The following is a 19,914-nucleotide window of genomic DNA, read 5'->3' on the forward strand; positions in this document are numbered from 1 at the left end:
ATTTTATATATTTATATATTTTCTCTTTTCAAAGTCCTATTTATTTACCTTAGCTTGAACACAGCACACAAGTCAGCAGTCCTACACAGACACACTTGACAGGATAATGTAGGTTAAAACTTAAAATGCCTTGCAAGAAGTTGCTTTAAAATGAATACACAAACACATGGAGCATGCTGGAGCTTTATGTGAAGTATGCTCCTCAACATCAATGAAGATTGTCCAAATGTGATATGTGCACTGCATGGTCAAAAATGTTTTAATTATGAAGTTGACAGTTTTAACAGTCATCACACTATCCCCCATCCAATACACACACAAACACCCATACATAAATACACACAGGGAGAGATGAGACCGATGATGTGTGGTGGTGGTGGTGGTGTGTCCATTTATTACACAACACAAAGCACCTACAATAATCCACTCCCCGTTGCGTCAGACAGTGGAAGATCTCACTTTTTTCACAGTGATTTGTATGTGGACATGTTTTAGACAAGGACATCAAACTGGTTTATCTAAATGAAAGGAAAAAAAACTACACAGATATTCACAGCCAATATCACACACAAAAATAAAGCAGTGTCAACAAACGACAGTAAATTGAGTAAAAAATAGAATTTAATCATTTAAATAGTCTTTCAAAATACAAACATTGATTTGAACTTCTAAATAATATAACGTTTAGTAGCTATGCTTCATTATAACTGGCAATGTTAAATGTACACTGTGGCTATACAAGGAAATGTGTGAGGTTTGGTAATTTATTGTATTGCTCATTTATATTTATGCGCACATATTTATTAAAACTACAAAGGACTTTAACATTTTAACAGTGACACTGCATATGACCCTGCCTTCACTCTAACCCTCCGTACCCAAGAAATATTCGTATGCCAATAAATAATCTATTATTGTATGTATGATTGAGTTTTTATCAGCTCTAATTTGACCCAGGCTTTTATTTGACATTGTTTGCTAGATGAACATGTAAGCTGTAACTTATGAACACCAAAACAAACCGGTAACTCAGTGTCCTTGCTTTAACACCCGTGTGTTAAAAGTAGAACTATTTACTGCCATTTATGAACTCCAGTGTTTTTGAACTGCATCATTATTCTTGTGAAACCGTACCAGCATCTAGTACCATGGGGCATCCTATAAAGCAAGATTAATGAGCCATTTACAACTTAAAGTTATAAAAACAAAGTAATAACCAATAGCAGGTGTTGTTTGCAACTCAAAGACATTCAATAAATCCAATGTTCAAATTGAAGATGACAAATCCAAAGATCAATAGTTATGTTAGTCTCCACAGTTATTTGGCCATCTGGCTTTACACTGCCTCCTGAGGTAGCCCTCTGTAGCCAGCCGCTAAATCTATAGAGCCATGTAAATTGATCCCTCAAATGACAATCAGCTTCAGAAAAAGCACAACTGCTTACGTTAAACAAAAACAATTCATATCATTCTGAATAGAATGCGTCATTTCAATACCAAACCCACAACAATGTCACAATGTAAATAAAATACCCTTAAATCCTAGAAAGGAAAATGTATGAAAAAAGCAAGTTTCAAGTCTTTACAAATGTTAGAACACTGTAAGCTCCACAAATATTTTGTCATGGGGGGAGGGTTCGGATCACATTTGCTGGCTTTATTATCTTCCACTATAAATTGCATGTTTGTTTCTTTAAATGGAACTGTACATGACTGAAAGATTAACGGCCCGTATGGCCACTAAATATCATATCTGATCTTGACATCAGATACTGTAGCTTTGCATTGCATGTGAAGCTTACTACAGTGATCACTTCTATTGTAGGTATACAAACTTGCTGATCAATGAGTAGGACTTTCAGGATGTTGTCCGACAACACCCAAAAGGAAGATGTTGCATATGTTGCGTTTCTTGTTGTCCTGAGCCCGTTGCGGGCACTTGCAAGTTAAAGTTGGAGCAATCTGTCATTGAAACAATGGAGATCTTTTATGCAACGTTCTTCATGACTGCAGAAAATGCAGCAACCTCTCATCATACACCAGGGTTAGTGTTAGAAGGTATAGCCCATAAATCAAATAGGTCAGACCATTATTTCTGAACAACACTGACGTCAGAAATGGTGGTTAGATCTAACGGAGGATTGTACATAAAAAAAAGCAAATGAGGCATATGCATTTCAGTTCTTAGCACTGTTGTTGCCACACTTTAATGTCAAAGAGTAGTGTCCTTCCCTGATCTCAGCTCATTGGTTTGGACTGCACACTAACGCACACGCTTGCTTGTGTCGAAGCCAGTTTTTTTGTGTGCAGATTTACAAACAACACCGAATATATAACCTTCCACGCAAATCTTTCTGTGAGCGCACAACCTTCATATGCACTTCTCGTCCACTTCAAAACAATTGCACAACCTTTTATAAAGAAAGCTGCACCTACTCTGTACATCAGTGGTTCCCAAATCCAGCTTTTAACCCCCTACGTGCTTTTTGTTTCTTTAAAAAAAATGAGCACTTGGGGTCTGGAAAGTGGAGGACTACTGGTATACTCACACAACTACCATTTTATCCACATTTTAAATGTGACAAACAACAATCGAGTCATTATATTGCTTTAAACATATTGCAAGTAATTCCTATGAATTTGCCTACAACGGCACACTAAACTATATTAAATACAAGCACTCCATGTGCATGTCAATCTGCCCCTTTACTGGACCCTCAAAGTCTTTCGCCAGATATGTTGTTATGGCTTTCGTTGCATGTGACACGTTGCTTTATTTTGAAAGAGTTCAAAAGCAACATGTTAGCAGTCTGTTCTCGGATACCGTTCTGTTGTTCCCTCAGTGGTTATGCAAATGCAGATTGATGCTGTGATGGAACATAGCATGAAAATTGTTTTTCGTACTGAGGCATTCACATTAAATGTTTTCTCACTTTGATGTCGGAGCCTTTTACCAAAGTGTGGCAGTTACATCTCAGTCTTTATTCCCATTTAGGGACATGAGCTTTTTTATTTTCTCATTGGTTTCCTTTCTTCATGTAGTCTATGGGAAAAGGGAAAGAAAGGACCATTTCCCTCATTAAAAATTCTCTAATAAAATCTTCCTCACAAACCACTTGTCCACTGTTTAGGGCTAGATCTCTGTTGGGTCTTTCTCTGCATCCTATTCACTGCTGCTTGCCGCTCTAGGGAGAGTCCATCATGGCTTCCAGCATCTCCAGGAATAGTTTGTGCATGGGCACACCACCACGGGTCTTGATGCTGTAGAAAGTGGTAAGGGCGCGACCGGCAGTCTGTCGGAGGAGGGGCAATGTTAAAAGGAGGCGTCCGGCCCGCTGGGCGTCGTCCGGGCGCCGCTGACACTCCATCTCCAGCAGGGCCTGGTGGAGGAGGTCCCGCAGCTTCTGCACAGCCTCCATGTCCTCGATGTAAACAGAGTCTGACAGAACAGCAGGGAGCACATGGTAAGGCAATGTGTCGGGGGTTTACATTTTCTCAAAAAGAGCTTGCTTTGCCCAGTTACTTACAACAAATACAAATGTAAGGCAACCTTTATTTACAGACCACACCGTGGAGCTGGTAGCAGCCCATGCTACATGACCTGCTGTTGACAGTAACCTTTAGTGAATCTCTATGACTACATACAGGTCCAGGCTTGTGACCTTTCAACAGCTAATGCACTTGAATCAACACTGGATGTTTTTACAATAACATGTCTGCCTGCCTAGAAGACCATAAGCAATAATGTTATTGTATTTTGCCGTCCTTATTGGGGAGGATATAATAACAGGCCTCAACATACTTGTCGCTATACATTATTGCGATTTCAAAACATCTTCCATATGTATAGTAGTGTGATAAGTTATGTTCTTATTAATGCAAAACTCATTTTAGATTAGTTCTTCCTGTCATGGCGATTGACTTGTAATCTTTAAAAAAGAAAGATATTGTGTAAGATGAAAGGCAAGTTAACACTGCAGTTAGTGAGTGGGGGTCTGTGTGCATCCCGCCAGCTCTACCTTTTGTGCATACCCCCTGCAGAGCAGTGTGGGATTTCCTGCTTACAAAGAGGACACCCAGCACAGGGAGCGTTTTGACGACACGTACGCGTTTTAACAGCTTTGTCTGAACTAATGTATACATCTCAATGTAACCCACTGTTACTCACTGGGAGGGAAGCCATGTGTTCACACATTAAAGATCTGTAACAGTAGAGAAATACTATGCTGGTGCGGTCTATGCCCCCACTCATTTATCTGATGTTAAGTTCATTTGAACTTGTATCAGCAATATCATTTATATAATAAACGATCGATACTTGCCCTTTGTGTATAGATGTAATATTGCCATACTTTGCAATACAATCGCCTAAAAACTGAAACTAAAAAAAGCACGAGGTATTCCTAACAATACAAGATCGTTCTCCTGTTGTCATGTCAACTCCTTCCAGCTAATCCACTGATTGTGTTGCCACCAGCTACTCACAAATAGGACATACATATTCTTCATTGTCACACAATGCCTAAGATAGGAAAGTATACACTTACAGTAGTTCCTAGTTTAGCTTGTACATCTAGCTAAAACTATTGCTATGTATTACATTTTTGTTTAAACTGTGTCAGAGAGGCGTAATTTAACTTTTTAGGTCAGTTTGGTGTCTGTGTTTTGTGGTGTTAAACTGCATCATGTTAAGATTATATCAAAGAGGGTATACTAAATATTTAAAAAGTCTGATCAGGCCTATAATATCTCCTCGATTTCAACTACGATAAATTCTAGAGAAAATGCCTTCTCTACTCCCAGAGGATGATTCAATCTTTGCGATCGAGGCCGAATCATTTCGATTATTCAATACGAACTGTTCTCATAATAAAACTGCAGCACCGCAAACTGCAGGCTTCAGAATGATCGTGAAGTTAAATGAATATAACTCTAAAACAGTTTCAACAAAAACCTTCATGATGGTAATTGTAATTGCTTAGCTGCTGTAATAGACTGCATTAGTTTAAACCAGAAAACGACCCAATAATGTTCCTAACAAACAGGAAAGGGGGTGTCGTTTTTCAAATCAATATTGCACTTAGTTGTGTGGAGGAAAATTGTGAGCAGAGACGGTGAGCACTACCCGTTAATAAGGCTAATATTATAGTAAGCGAGAGACAGAACGGATACATTAACAAGGCTCTGATGTGATAAATAATACCACTAGTAGTACCTGAGTTAGTGAGTGCGATGGCTTTTAGCATGACAAATTCCTCCCGGTCCACGTTTAGTGACCTGAAGCGGCGAGCGAGTTGACTAATAGCTGCATTTAGCTCCGTCAGTCCAGCAACGCGGGACATCTCCTCGTCCAGGACAAAATCCTCGGCGAACACCACCTCGTCCTCACAGCCAAGCGAGCGGTACGCCACGCCGAGCACCAGCACCTCCAGCCACACCGACTGCAGCACGGACATCTGGTCTGCCAGGGACAGCGACAGGAAGCCTGCAGAGGAAGAGACGGACAGTTAACTATAAACTTAGACTATAGGCTAACTGGCAACAGGTTCACATTTCTGCAAGCACTTTGTTTGGTAGAATGATAATGGCTTACATACTGTAGGCAGCTGATGGTTAGGCCTGTCACAATAATTAGGTTATTGACGTATCGTATGATAAATGGAAATGACCTCGATTGGGTTTCCTGACCTGGATATTGGCTGTTGTGTGTTTGTTTACATGAGATGTCACTAACATTTAGGCCGACATGTAAAAAGCAGGGTATTCCCTAGCATTATTAACACAGAGTAAGAGAGTCCAATTCATTTTGTGTTTTGGTTGGGTGGTTTATTTTGATTTTATTTAGAATAAAATAAATACTTTTTTTCACATTTCCAATTCCTATGTCTGAACATTTTAGATTATCAATATATTAGAGAAATAAAATGGTCTTAAAAGGATAATACTATATTCCTGGGACGATAAACCGTCCAACAAAAGTAGGTATAGTGAGAGGCCTACTGGTGACTCAACTGTCAGCTGACATTTAGTTTGACTTATTCATTTTGTTGAACCTATCATTTAGGCTTCTCAGCCATCAGTACCAGGTTCATATCTGCCAATTACATTCCAGTTCTGTCAAAATAAATCCAGATGTAGAAAAGTGTATTTGTTTCCTAAGTCATTGTCTGGATAAAACATGCCAGATGTGATCTCTCTGCCCCCGCTGCCATGCCACCCAGCCTCTCCTCCCCTGTGTTATCCTCTCGGCGTCTCCTACCAGGAATGTGTTTGGCCCAGCCGATAATGACGACCAGCTCCCGGTCCGCGAGGTCACACAGGGTGGTGAGCGTGCGCTGGGCTGTGTCGGGCTGCAGGGGGTCGGGCATGGCGAATAACTTCTCGGGCTCTGCCACTAGAAGGTGGGACACAATGATGCTGGAGGAACCTACGCCACAAAAACAAAACAATACATTCAAATGATGCTCAGGTAAGACACAGGGAGACAAAAGGCACAGATAATGTTCATACATACATAGACACACTGCACCAAGGTAGCAACTCAAAACTAAAACCTTGTTTGCAACATGCTTCACTGTAAATGTTATATAAACTGCACTGTATTCATACTGCAAGGCTTTATGACTTGTACTTCAATTCATTATGTTTATATACATTTGTATTCTTTATTTTATATATTGCACATTACTCCTTCAACTTCTTATGTTTATGTAAAGATTTTTAGTTTTTCATTTTCTTTATCTTTGAATCCAAATGGAGCAACCTAATTTAACCCGGGGATAAATACAGAGCTTTGATTCTTATACTATCACACACTTATTCTTACGTCTATGTGGACAACAGAGAGATTAGGCTTTAAACTCCTCAGGCATATTTATGTAAATCATCTCCAGGATAGTTGATCTAAATTGGTGCAAATCAGCTCAGATAAAAAGCAAAGATTTGCAATGATCAATTTTCTTGGCAGCAGAGGGCAGTGTTTAATAATTCAACCATATTTGTTTATGTTTTCTGCATGCTCCCCGCAGCAAGCTTAGTTTGTAGGTACATTAAACTTGCCAGCACACAATCAATTGACAAGACGCCTTTTGCTAAATAAAAAAATAAAAACACACTAAAATGATTCCCTGATGATTTCATGCCTTTGCCAACCAGTCCCAACAGTTTACATCCACTTCTGTCTACATCATCATCATCACTAAATCATTCTTTTTCCATAAGACATTTTGTGTGCTCCAAAGTGACCTTGACCTTTGAACACCAAACTGTAATCAGTTCAACTCGAGTCCAAGTGGACGTTAAATTAAAGATAATCCCTGTTGGCCTTCCTGATTTATCTAGTCCACCAGAATGCGACAGATGTGACGGACAGACAGAAAAACTGATAGACGGAAAAAATGATGCCTCACGCCAGCGCTGTCGCTGACACAGAGTCTTCAAAACAAATCACAAGACAGGGAAATGAATCCCACCTTTTTCACTCTCTTTCGTCAGTGGTAGAGGGGCACTCTGGTACGTTGCATTCTCCACCTCTGGACGTCTTTTGTACTTCTGCCTTCCTCCTCTGACTCTGTCAAGACGAACTCCTGCATAGGGAAAGAATAGATTAAACATTTACCATATTTAAAAGATCCACAAAAAGCTATAACATCAAAGTCTGAACACTCACCCTCTTTTAGCATGCCTACTTTGAGGCACTTTGTGAAGCGGCATGCCTGACAAGCCTTTCTGCGCCTCTTTGTGATCTCGCACTCGTTCGATGCAGGACAGCTGTATTCAATGTTTCCTTAACAGAAGAACAGAACAAGAAATAAGAAGTATGAATGAGAATTTGATTTATATAAAAACGTACTCCTTGAATTTCTTGAATCTTACTGAGATTTTAAACATACAAGGTGCTCAAGTTGGCAATCATGTCAAAAAAGCAATTGTCAAAATGTTTTGTTGAACAGACCATGCATTAGCCAGGGGGGCTACGACATTATACTTAGACATGTTAAAGATTTACATGTTTAGTATGTGGGTCCTTTTTCTGCATTTTTACGAGGCACAGTGTTAATGTCTATTTTGCTGTGTACTCCTGTTGGTGTGTTAGTTTGCCAACACAAACAAGCACACACACACAGAGTCCACAGCAGGATGAAGTATGCTCTTTGGTTGTATTCAATCCAAATTGGGCACCTTCCAGAGGGATTGTGAGGATGTGTTTTTTGTGCTCACAAATGTAACATGCATGAAACAATGAAAAATGGGGCTTATTTGAATGGTGTGTTTACAAGCAGCAACCAACAATGCAACATATTACACCTTAAGGAAAGCCTTGAATAGAATAATAGAAAACTGCCTACTCTAAAACCTCACCACGACACACACCTTGGATGGTTCTCTTGAAGAATGCCTTGCAGGCCTCACAGGACGCCACGCCGTAGTGGTAACCTGAGGCCACATCCCCGCATACTAAGCACAGCCTCTTGGGTAACGTGCTCAGGGCGTACTTGCATCGCCCTGCTCCATTTCCAGTGGAGCCCTCCTCTGCCCCATCCCCCCCCTCATCTTTGAAGTGGCAACGCAGGGCCGGTGTGTAGAGTGGCGGCGAGTAACGTTTAACGCCGTCTCCTCTGATTCCTCCGCCTCCACTTTGAGAGGAGTCCGAGGAAGCCCCGCCAGGGCTGTTGCGGCCCCCCCCGCCCCCCTCCGGACTGCTCGGTTCTGCCTTTATGTAGACGTCTGAGCGGCGCTCCCTGGAAGACATGCCTAGAGGGGAAAAAAAGAAAAAAATACTAAGTGAATTCCAACCGTTTACCTTTACATTGATTACACGTTGAATGGTAAAAATTTACCAATATCTAAATGTGCTAACACTTGGCAAAAAATCAGATTGTGTAGACCAGCAAAAAGTAAATACAATCTAATATTTTCAAAATGTTGTTGAATCAATCTTATGGGAGTCAGATATCGTTTAATTCAAGAAAATAATGTCAGTTTCATATTTGCAATTCATTTGTTAATGTCTGATTTATTTTCCTTTTTGGCCTCTTCAAACTAAAAGAGAGAGTAAGAGTGCTACGGGGCCCCACCATTGCCTAAGACGTGAACCGTTAGCCTTTTTAAACAGCCATTACTGATCATTACTGTTTGCACCAATGCATTTAGTTTATCCATATATAAGTACAGTATATTGAGAATAGACAAAGTATGAGAGAGTAAAACACACAGAGCAGCAATGATGAGCTAATATTTGAACTGGGAATGCTGCAACGTGACGGTAATACCCGCAGTAAAACAAAAAATCCTATGCATTCAGACCAACGTCTTTGCTCAGTTTAAGCCCAACTGACCTACTCCTATCTTCCCCAAAGGACTTATGATTAAGAAACGTGTGCTTATGTCAGTTTAATATCATAGGCAGTTTTCTTAGCTGGAAGCATGGAAGCATGAAACATTTTGATTTTGCATTATCAGTATGCTAACAAGACAAAAGAGTTGTTGTTCCCTCTCTAGTTCTTTAACACTTAGGTCCTCTGTTGACTGCTCTAGTTGTTACCTCAGTTAGGCTTCAAAAACATCTTAAACTCGAAGCATAACCGTTCTCGCTTAAAGGAAAACTGCACAGCCCTCGATTCATCCCCACAGCGTGAAGTCTTTGTCTGGGACGTCTGTGGACATTAAAATAGCCAAGGTGACTGGATGAAGGTCGCTCTGCTCATAAACAGTGACCGCTCTTCCCTATTCAGAGACATAACTTCAAGTAAGGCAGTATGAGTACTGCGGCATCCTGCTCGCCTGCCAACGGCTGTCTATAGTTCTCAATGTAATTACAGACATGCACAATAAATACTTTTGATTGCGCCTTTTTAAAAATAATTGTAAACATGAAGTATGTTTACAAATTCAAATAAAAGGCACACCAAAGGCTTATGATACCAGAATTATAAATACAAATATATACATTGCAGCCATACTTCCTTAAATGAGGAAACCGGTGGCCCAATTTCAGCACTGCAGTGGCGAGAAGAATCTTTTCCATCACATGTTTTCTCTAAATCTATCAGTAAATCCTTGCATTTCCAAATCTCAGACAGATTCAGCTGGGATTTGGAGTTCAAGATTGCCATAGATCGCTTTGGATAAAAGTGTCTAACAAGTAATGTAATATAATGTATCTTTTATAAATTAGAAAATAAGGCTAAAAATTTGCTTTCTTTGACATGTAGTATATTAAATGGGCATCACTGGTTTACCAAAGCCCAAATGACTTTTTTTGTCTCTAACTGAGGAGTCACATAAAAACATATTAACCTTCAGGAGGCTATAATCCAAGAATGTTGAAAAAATGTAATCAAACCAATTAAAAAGTAGACATCTAACTGATTGATCAATTCTTTTCGCAGCTTTCATGTAGATTAAATTGTTGTCGATTTGACTTTGACAGCAGCCCTTAAATGATCAGGGTAGAAGGATAAAAGGGGATAAACAGAGGGGCATTAATTGCAGTGCGTGCCAAGGGTCTCTTGGCTCAACTGCTCATCCTCTTGTTCCACTGTGTGAAGACGATCCCTGCAGCCTAAATAGCCTCAATCCAGTTAAGACCTGAAAGTAACTTGTGATTTTCTCATGTGTAAACCCTGGCAGTACACCGCTATTCCCGAACCAATTTATGTTTCACTCCTTTATCAGTTGTGGCTGATACACTAGTTGCTGCCCATATATTTACCAAGTGTTGCAATATTTAAAATGCATTGCGTATGGTCAATGCTCCAATCCCTAACCCTGCCCACAAAGACAACATTATCCAGTTGTATTCTATGTACCTATTGGTGTGGGCTAATAGCACGGTACCTGTATAGACCAGATATAAGATCATTTACAAGCAAGCTCTTAACATATGAACTACTACCCTGACTCAAAAATATCAGCCAACAATCAGAGTTTATGGTAAATAATCAATGAGAGCTCAGCAGTCCTGACCTGTGGTATATGCTTTTTGTCCGTGCCAAGCTAAAGGACAATGTTATTACTCGTATATAATGAACAGGCCTCTAGTGACAACTTAACATCCAGATATGCTTCACATCAGAGCATTTGTTTGATATAACTCTAAGAACAAACACAATTATATGTGTCTCATTGCATACTGCTAATAAGATGCTGTCTTCTAACGTAACTATCAAATACTTTGCCTGTATTCTTCAGTCAGAGCATGTACATGAAAATGAGATTGTGAGGTTGTCAAAGCTGTTAGAAAACAGGCATATAAACTGGGTTCAAGATAGTCTGAGAAAAAAGAAATGGGAGGAGGAATTATATTTGCTATCAACTAAGTCTACCTTTTGCTTTACATTATACAAAATACAATATGTAATACAGGGAAGTGTAGCTGTAGAGAAATAATTTTAGCATTGTGGGTTTCAAGCTGGTTTCAAGACACTAGGCCAGGAGAAGAAAGGTTATAATATCACTCAATGCAAACCAAGTGTGCCTTTATCATATTTATTACTGCAGCTGATAATCCAACCCTGTACTTGTTGGATGGAGTTTGCCCCCTTTGACTTGTTTGGCAAGCAGCAAGGGGGTCACAGCAAACCTTGCCTGTTTAAAGTTTAGCTTGCTTGGGCTGAGTTTACAAGCTCAGTATATGGCCAACAACACCAGGACTATCTGAGCCCAGATACCGTTATTTAGTTTTCCTTACAGTTTAAGCACAGTACAATCATATCATGTGCATCACTGGCCGGTTCCGCGCATCTCCTTTAGCAAATGGGGAACATCGTTTTCAGTACCGAAAACGTTCAAAGGCGAGCGATAATAACGACATTAAAACTATTTTAAAGCAGGTTCAACAGTAAGTACTCTCAACTGAGGGTTAGCCTTAATGGTGTTGACTCTCCATATACACATGTGTGAACTGTAAACTGACGTACCAGCATGTTTTGAGTAGCGTTAGCATTAGCTTCACAAACAGCATTATGACAACCGCAGGTTAGCTACCCTGAGCTAACTATGCTAACAGCAGCTAGCGTTAATCCTGACTGACCAGCTCTCCCGTGCTGGGGACGAGGTGTATTTCTATCACTCTAACCCGGACTAGCATCTTACCTGATAACGGAGACTACTACAGAGTTTAAGTCTCTCCAAGGTGTGATATCATGGCACAGGTTCAATAGAAAATCGGTTTCCAGACTACCAGCGCCTGCTAGCTTGTGTGTTGAGATGGGCCGGGCTACAATCGGCTTTCTCTAACAGCTGGTACATGATAATGGTGGGATATAGGTCTGAAGCTAAAACACATTAGGTCAAGGAGCACTCTGGAAACAGTTTTACACTGTTACCCAACAGCAGTATTGTCCAGCTTTGACTGTCAAAGAAACTAAATGTTAGTAAAAATAAAATGGAATAATAGAAATATAATAAAAGGTGATTTTGGTTAAATATATATAACTAAACAGACTGGCAGGGTCATCATTTAATACCAGTGTATGACTAATGAGTCCAAAGTTTTCACTCACTCTAACTGTCAAAATACCTGTCAGATATCCTTCATACATTTGTTTGTGTTCATCTGTTTTGGAATTTAGAAAATGCCAGGCTTCTGAGCCTACACATGTTAGGCAAACACTATGATTGTGATTGAAAAAATGTATTTAATGTCCCAAAAAACTAAAATATAAATGTAAAAGTTATGGAATCAAAACTGATCATTTGACTGCTCCTCTCTTGGATGTTCTCAAACTGATTTATAGGCTACTTCTCAAGAAGGGAGGGATACTTTCTCCCCTTTATACATAACTTTTCCATCATGTATCATTTTTAGATTTGCAGAGCAATCACAGACCTCCTCTCAATATGCCCATGAGTTGATTGCAACAGAATGATAAGCACTCTGTTATAGCCCATCATAATATTTTGGATTATGAAAAGAGAAGCCAAAACCTTCATAATAGTTTTCCTTTTTGGCTGAATTTCCCCCCTCCACATCCCTCTTTTGGCTGCATGTTTTTCCAAAAAGTTGTTACACTGCCAGCTAAAAGTCCATCATAAAAATGACCTTTACAAATACCAGGCATAGCGCGTGTCGAAGCATATAATACAATATTTCATTAAATGTCACGTGAAAAAATTACCTGTTAGCTTAGCTGGAGTTTGTAGATTATACACGTGTGACTCCCAGATGAAGAGCAATGAAGTGATGCTGCTTTGGGTTTGGGTCTGCAGTTATCAGGACACCTGCAAAGTAAGCAAAGGTTTATTTTAGTGCCGTCACAGAATTTACAACCAAGTCACTTTTCAAGGTCCCTCCTGCATCTGTCATTTTAACGGTCAGTAAGTCAGTACAGTACATATTGTCCAGCCTCATCATAACGTCTGAGAACTAGTTGTATGCATCAGATTAATGGAATGATTATTATCTTCAGATGTACTCATATATATTGGAAATACTTTAGTTTAGGAAGGTCTTGTGTGATCGTAGTAATGACTTTCCCTTCTTAAAATACATATTCCACTGTATCTATCCAGATTTCTGCACGCTGCATGAGTACCCTCCCCCCTGTGCTGCGTGACACACTCCAAAGGTCACAGTTACAGGAATGCTTGAAGGACAGACAGAGTAAAGCCAACACCTTGTCTTTCACTCTCTCATGCAATGTCATAAGCTGGAGTTTGGTGATAACAATCTGTAAATAATTAAAGAGACCAGTTTTAATTCAATAAAAAAACACTGCATGAAACCGGAGTTATGCGAAGTTGTTTTTTTTAAAGCAAACTGAATATTTAATTTTTGAAAACAAACAAAAATGTGCTGATCTGAACTGATCAGAACTTAAAACTGACCTTTGAAACAAGACAATACATTTGAATTAACGCTGTAGATCTGGATTCTTAATTGGTAGGCTATAAACTATAATAATTCCTGGTATTGTTATCTCTGAATTAAATTGCCCAACACAAATATCAGTGAGTCCTTCCCTCGTTTTAAATGGTTGCAAAGCTTTCTTATCATATTGTTAAGGTGCATCCAGTCTCTGTCACTGATAGTGCATCCCACTGACTGGACATAAACTCAGTTAGAGGCTTTTGAATGCGGCGCGCTGTGGAGGCAGCAAGAACAGCACCCAGGGGTGACCTTGTCTACTGATCTCGGACCGGTGAAAGGTTAATTGCCATAGTGGATTATGCCTTAAGATCAGTGACCTCAATCCTGGTCCAGCAGGCTCGGTGTCTTTCATAGTTCAGTGTGTTAAGACAGGAAGAATAATAACTAGGGGGCGTTGAATTACACTAATAAATAAAGTGTGTACAGTGGGAGAAGTGCGGAGTTTTATCAGCCCATACAGGATTTACATGCATTGTGAGTGAGGACCTACAAAGACAATTCTAAGACTGCATCTTATTCAACAATAGCCCTGCATTCTTCATTTACTCGATAAGTGACATCAGATTTAAGACATGTTGTGGGTGGTTTACCGACGAGTACAGCTTTAGACATTCGTGTTATAGCATGTGTTTTCGTTGGAATGAGTCAGTGGATATTTTTTTAGGGGGGAGATTACACAATTCAGCATACTAAATGTTTATTCGCCGAATCGTGCCCCCTACCCCCAATAACGTGGCCAGGCGAATTTAGCTCTGCCAGGCGAACCGTGCGTGCACATCAGCCTCCCGTTAACACCGTGACATCTCCGCAGAGAGATTAATAACAACCTGAACACACGATATGCTCTATCTCTGCAGTGTAGGGTTAGTAAGGCTGGCCATACTTACTGGGAAATGTAAAAACATCGCAGGGTTGTTGCCTTTTTTTTAATCTGGAGTCAGGCAAGTATTTGCGGCAGGCAAGTCCACGGTCGGTTTAACCGGTGCAACGGCGCTGTCCAAGCCTCGCAGGGTGACTCACATCGCATCCCTACGTTACCGGATTATGAGGCGATAACAACAACCGGCGACACTGTCTTATCCTACTGCTCGGGTCTGTACACTGGCGTTATAAATTCTCGTCTTCCCCTGCCAACGCTGAGGTTGTAGTTGGACCTCAGCATCAAGATTTCAAGGAGGAACACCGAACATCCTGTTATTAAAAAGGTTTCAAAATAAAACTCGACTCAGAAAACCTTTTTAAATTTAGCGAGCAAGCTAACCTCTTAAAGCAAATGCAACACCGAATATAAGGGACTCGTCATTTACTAAATATATCTGAACATCGCTCCACAGAATCCTTTAACTGCTGGTTTATCTCAAATGAACAAATATTACGTTTTTATTTTGGCAAACTAAGGAACTTCCGGTTTCTTCCTAGCTCCCGCTCGCTAGCTTGAGGCAGCTCCGTGACGTCACCTATATCCCGTGTCTTTCCTCCTCCCTCTGTCCAATTTGCGTCCGCTGTGTCTCCGTTACGTCCCACCGTACGCACCTTCCAACAGCGTCATCAGCATTATAATAAGGGCCTGCAACTCGTAAAAAAATAAATATGTGACCCAGTCAACGTTATTCCTAATATACTCAGGTACAGCCTATTTATGAAGATCCGGCGGCCTGAAGAATGTGTCACATCAGCTGAATCCGTTGTGTCATAGCACTAATCCAAATCTGTTCCTGCAGCTCAATATAAATAAATAAAAACATGAAATTCCCACAGGGTCTTGAATAACGCCTACATGTACAATGTATTGGCATTATTATTCGTTTTATTAGCTTTTGTATTTCCTTACCTTCCGTTCAATATCAGAATGGCTTTTGCAAAGACACTTTTATTTGAATTAAGGCAATGCCACAAGCTTTAGGGGAGAGAGAATTAAAAAGAATGGTATACATGTCGCTTGCAGCACACCTCTATGGAAAATGTAGTCATGCTGTTGGTCTTGTGACACTGACCCGGCTCTCTCCAGCACTATACTATTTGGACAGGAGCCAAGAAACAGGAGATCAGGGGATCACTGCAATGGGGTGAGAAGAGGGAATAATCAAGGGATAGTAGTTTGAATTAAAAATATATAATATTTTTTATTTTCAAGACGGTTTGCCATATGCGTAGTCAAAAATAAAATGGCATCATCAAAGATGTCTAAAACATCTCTTCTGTATGCTACTACTGTTTATTGTAGCCAATAACAACAATTAAATGCACGTTTATTTTCTAACTTGGTAGCCTGCTGCTTCTCGAAATAGGCAGATTCCCCCCCCCCCCTGCGATCTCTAACATGCCTGGTAACAGCTGGCTCGAGAGGAGGGAAGTTTTCACGGAAGAGTTGACAACCTTGGCCACTAATTAAAATAAGTGAACACAATGATTTGAAAAAAAGGGAAAGACAGTAGCAGCCCACGGTATACTTTGGATTGCCTAAGTGAGTATTTCCCCACAGAGCCCAGCATTATCCATCTAATTATAGACCAATAAACGTTAGTCTAGTCAGTTTAAACCAATAAGCCACACTTGCACTTCCCTCGCGGTGTGTGTGTCCATCAGATTTGCAGGACATCAGTGTGTGTGTGTGTGTGTGTGTGTGTGTGTGTGTGTGTGTGTGTGTGTGTGTGTGTGTGTGTGTGTGTGTGTTTTAATTTGGTCACATGCAGGCTGTGTGTGCAGTAAGCTCGGGACAGTTTTTTATTACGTGGTGCGCGCACGAGAGGAAAAACTGACGACAGTGTCATTGCGACCTTGAAGCAAGGTCATTGAGTCTCTGCTGCAGACACTGCAATTCTGCGGGGCTGCATCACACTGGTGCAGAGTCTGCATTATCATCCTGTTAGAGGCAAACCGGCCATATTCATTAGATTCACTCAAAAGCTTGTCCAATTTGGTTTTTGGAGATTTAGTGCATCATGACAGGACTTACTCGGACTTACTCAGGACAGTGAGTGGGAAAGGCAGTGGATATGTATTCAAGCTGGGAACATAGAAACATTACTGTGAAAGACAGCTGGGGTCCCCAGGGTGCTTCTTACAGGAGGTCCTGACCTTAGACAGGTGTCAGCTGATAGGCTTCATAAATACCAAGACGCCATTGTTTGTGATACATAAATAGCATCTGGCACTGCATCAGTGACTCATGGGTAACATAAGTGCCTCCACCTTTACTACTAAAAAGAACACCTTGATCAGCATTAGCATAGACTAAAAGGGGGGTGGTGTGTAGGATTTAACAGCATTTCTCTTTCAGTTTATGCAATAAGAAGGCTCTATGTCAGAGTTAACATATCCAAATTACATTTATATTAAGTTTACACATTCACTTAAAAATGGGCATTTGACAGTTGTTTCACTAAATTGGAGATCAGAGCATCTTGGATTGATAATCGAGATGTTGTGATATACTGGTTTTTATGATAACTGGGAGATTTATAGAATACAATATTCTTAAATATCACTATCCATAGGTTTAACTGTTCTTTTTGTACGGTTAAAGTACCTGCACTCTTACTTTAAATGTATTTCATTTGTCAAAAAAGAGACAATTTGCACAATTTAAACAGAGTTAAAGAGGAATTACTGTTAGCAAAAATAAATGTGTTGTAATTATTTTGGCCACAGTAATCAAGTGGCTTAAATCTGATATCTTAACGACCCATACTTGATAATACCATACTTAATTGAGTGAAACATGACAAATTTCATGACAGCATAAAGCTCTTGAATTTGACAATCTCCCCATTATTGAGCAGTTCATTGATTTTTATTTAATAGACATGATAACAGTTGTTTTACTACAGCTGAAAGACACACTTGTGAAAAAATCTGGAGTGTGGTATACTGCAGAAATAGCTTATTGGGATTCTAGATAGAGGGGATTTTCCCTTTAACTGCATGAGTGTTCTATATGAGCTCTACAAACACTATGACACAGTTATTTGCCAACTAGTGGCAGCACAGTGATCTGCAGCAGTGGCATTGATGACGTTCCAGCAGCTGAGTGAGTGGTTGTCCTCCACTGAAAGGTCACCCACTGCTACAGCACATCATCACTGCCTGCTGACTTCCTGATTGCAATGCCAGAACGCTGCCTTTACTCTTTTTTACATATCTTGCAGTAAAGTGTCAGATTTCTAAAGGGCAGATGACTGTTCTCCTTTAAAAACACTTGCTCACTCGCCATAACATTTTGCTCACTTGCCAAAAAAAAGTGAGCAATTTGTTTCATCTCAAATCATCAAGAAGGTCACTAAAGAACAACGTGAGACAACTATGTATGGAAGTATAAGTTAGACTTGTTCTGTCATAGAGAGGGAAACGTGTCAGTGTATGCCATCTGCTGGTTGTGTTTCAAAGACAAGAAAATCTGCATCCATTTACCCAGAATGGAAGGGTTTTTATTCAAAATTAGTATCAACTTCAATTGTATGAATCTGATATTTTGTGACACGGAGGAACAGCAGCTTTTCTTTAATATAAAATACAGACAACAGAAAAACTGCGGACACTGCACCATGTTTGTCCTCTACCAAGGTAGAGTTTCCAGCAGCGTATCACTTACATGGATCATCTGAGGACCAACAGCACATGCTAAAAGGGCCATATTGACAATTTGAAGGGCATGTATACAGGACATCTGCAATACCTTGCTTTATGCATGCCTTTCAATTCCTGTACCATGTGTAAGGCCTGCCTCCACACGACTACATTCTCGCTTCTTTATCCGTGCACAAAGTAAGGCCTGCATTTCGGACTACGGACAAAACCCTGAGAAAAGCTCAACTTTATTGAGAAACAACTTTAATTTTTTAGAATTACTTTAAAGCCTAGCATTGTTTCTGGTTTGGGGTTTCTCTAGGGATATGCCGGTCACGGCCAGACATCAATTCTGTCTGAACTATCTAACTAACCTTTTAATGGATTGTCTTTATATTTATTTCATTGTGATTAGAGGATGAATTTTAATGACTTTGTTAATCTCTGATTTTCCCTCTAGCGCAATCATCAGGGTAAGCATGGCTGAAGACTTCTGTCTTTAAGAAAAGCTATTCTTCTTCATATTTAGCCAAACAAGGTGATTTGTTGGTGGAAACTACGATGGCCGACACGTGCAAACGTGCTGCAATGCCCGCAAAAACACCTCAAATTCAAAGATTCAAGATTCAAAGATTCAGAGCAACATGCTGCATTTTCACAAAAAAACAAAAAAACTAATGGGCCAAAAAACATGCAAATGAAGAAAACTCTTTACCAACTTAAAAACACATGCACAGCATTTACAAAAACCTTCACCAACTTGCCAAAACATGCGCAGCGTTTCCTAGAAGTGATGCGTAATGAAACACTGCAAATACAAAATTCCGCAAATAAAAATAAAAATGCTAGAAGAAGCTCAAAACACACAGCAGGCACCGGAGGGCTTGTATACGTTCGGTTATTATAAAGTGTGGTCAATTTGGTGAAAATGTTTTTTATTTACACTTTTTAAAAATTGCAGTGTGTTTCTCCTAATGGAAGTGTCGGCCACCGTATAAATCTGGTGATTGGAACCACTATAATCGCTGCAGCCTAGACACCTACAAAAGGAAGCGTGACTGACAGATTCTGTGAGCAGCACCTTTTCGCCAGCACAGACCATAAAACCTCCAGGAACATTTGACATGAGTTATTGAATCATCTATGAAACCTGATACCATTTTCCAGTCCATACCTCTGATCCTCATATAGAGGCACCATATGCTGCTGGTGCAGTGAGAACGCATTGTTGCCAGAGTTGTGTTTTCTGTGTTTGCTTGATGTGTATTTGATCTCTGGAGAAAGATTTAAAACCCTCATTGTGATTAAGCACTCCCTAATGCACCTTACTATGCTCAATCCCTGTTTGACATGTTGACCCGACATATGGGGATAAAAGATGATGTTTGTTCAGTTAACATCATGATTCCCAGAGAAGCTTATGGGCTGAAACTGAGTTATGCTATACCAAACATTGAGGGGGAGGGGAAATTGAT

The 19,914-nt window shown here is 40.0% G+C and overlaps 1 protein-coding gene across 3 annotated transcripts; it reads right to left on the reverse strand.

The window, feature by feature from the left end:
• Positions 1-232: 232 nt before the first annotated feature.
• esrra (estrogen-related receptor alpha) lies at positions 233-15,044 on the reverse strand. 3 transcript variants are annotated; one of them, XM_079647888.1, is made up of 8 exons: positions 14,761-15,044; positions 13,122-13,224; positions 8,374-8,754; positions 7,670-7,786; positions 7,473-7,586; positions 6,260-6,427; positions 5,216-5,485; positions 233-3,439 (listed from the first exon to the last, which is right to left on the reverse strand). In XM_079647888.1, the coding sequence occupies exons 3-8, from the start codon at positions 8,750-8,752 to the stop codon at positions 3,186-3,188; spliced, it is 1,302 nt and encodes a 433-aa protein (XP_079504014.1). In that variant the 5' UTR covers positions 8,753-8,754; positions 13,122-13,224; positions 14,761-15,044; the 3' UTR covers positions 233-3,185. The 3 variants fall into 3 exon arrangements, with proteins under 3 accessions (XP_079504014.1, XP_079504012.1, XP_079504013.1); XM_079647886.1 differs by having other exon boundaries at positions 8,362-8,754; XM_079647887.1 differs by lacking the exons at positions 13,122-13,224; positions 14,761-15,044 and adding an exon at positions 12,097-12,231 and having other exon boundaries at positions 8,362-8,754.
• Between the last annotated feature and the right edge of the window lie 4,870 nt (positions 15,045-19,914).

Source organism: Notothenia rossii (assembly GCF_949606895.1).
Source record: "Notothenia rossii genome assembly, chromosome: 9".
Classification (NCBI taxonomy): Eukaryota; Metazoa; Chordata; class Actinopteri; order Perciformes; family Nototheniidae; genus Notothenia; species Notothenia rossii.

What these genes read in the sequence shown, in the direction of transcription:
- esrra (XM_079647886.1), bottom strand. Translation starts at nt 8,752, where the DNA reads ATGTCTTCCAGGGAGCGCCGCTCAGACGTCTACATAAAGGCAGAACCG. An exon ending in AGTAGGCATGCTAAAAGAGG is followed by an intron (nt 7,587 to 7,669) that starts GTGAGTGTTCAG and finishes TTCCCTATGCAG; the next exon opens with GAGTTCGTCTTGACAGAGTC. An exon ending in CATCGCACTCACTAACTCAG is followed by an intron (nt 3,440 to 5,215) that starts GTACTACTAGTG and finishes CTGTTCTGTCAG; the next exon opens with ACTCTGTTTACATCGAGGAC.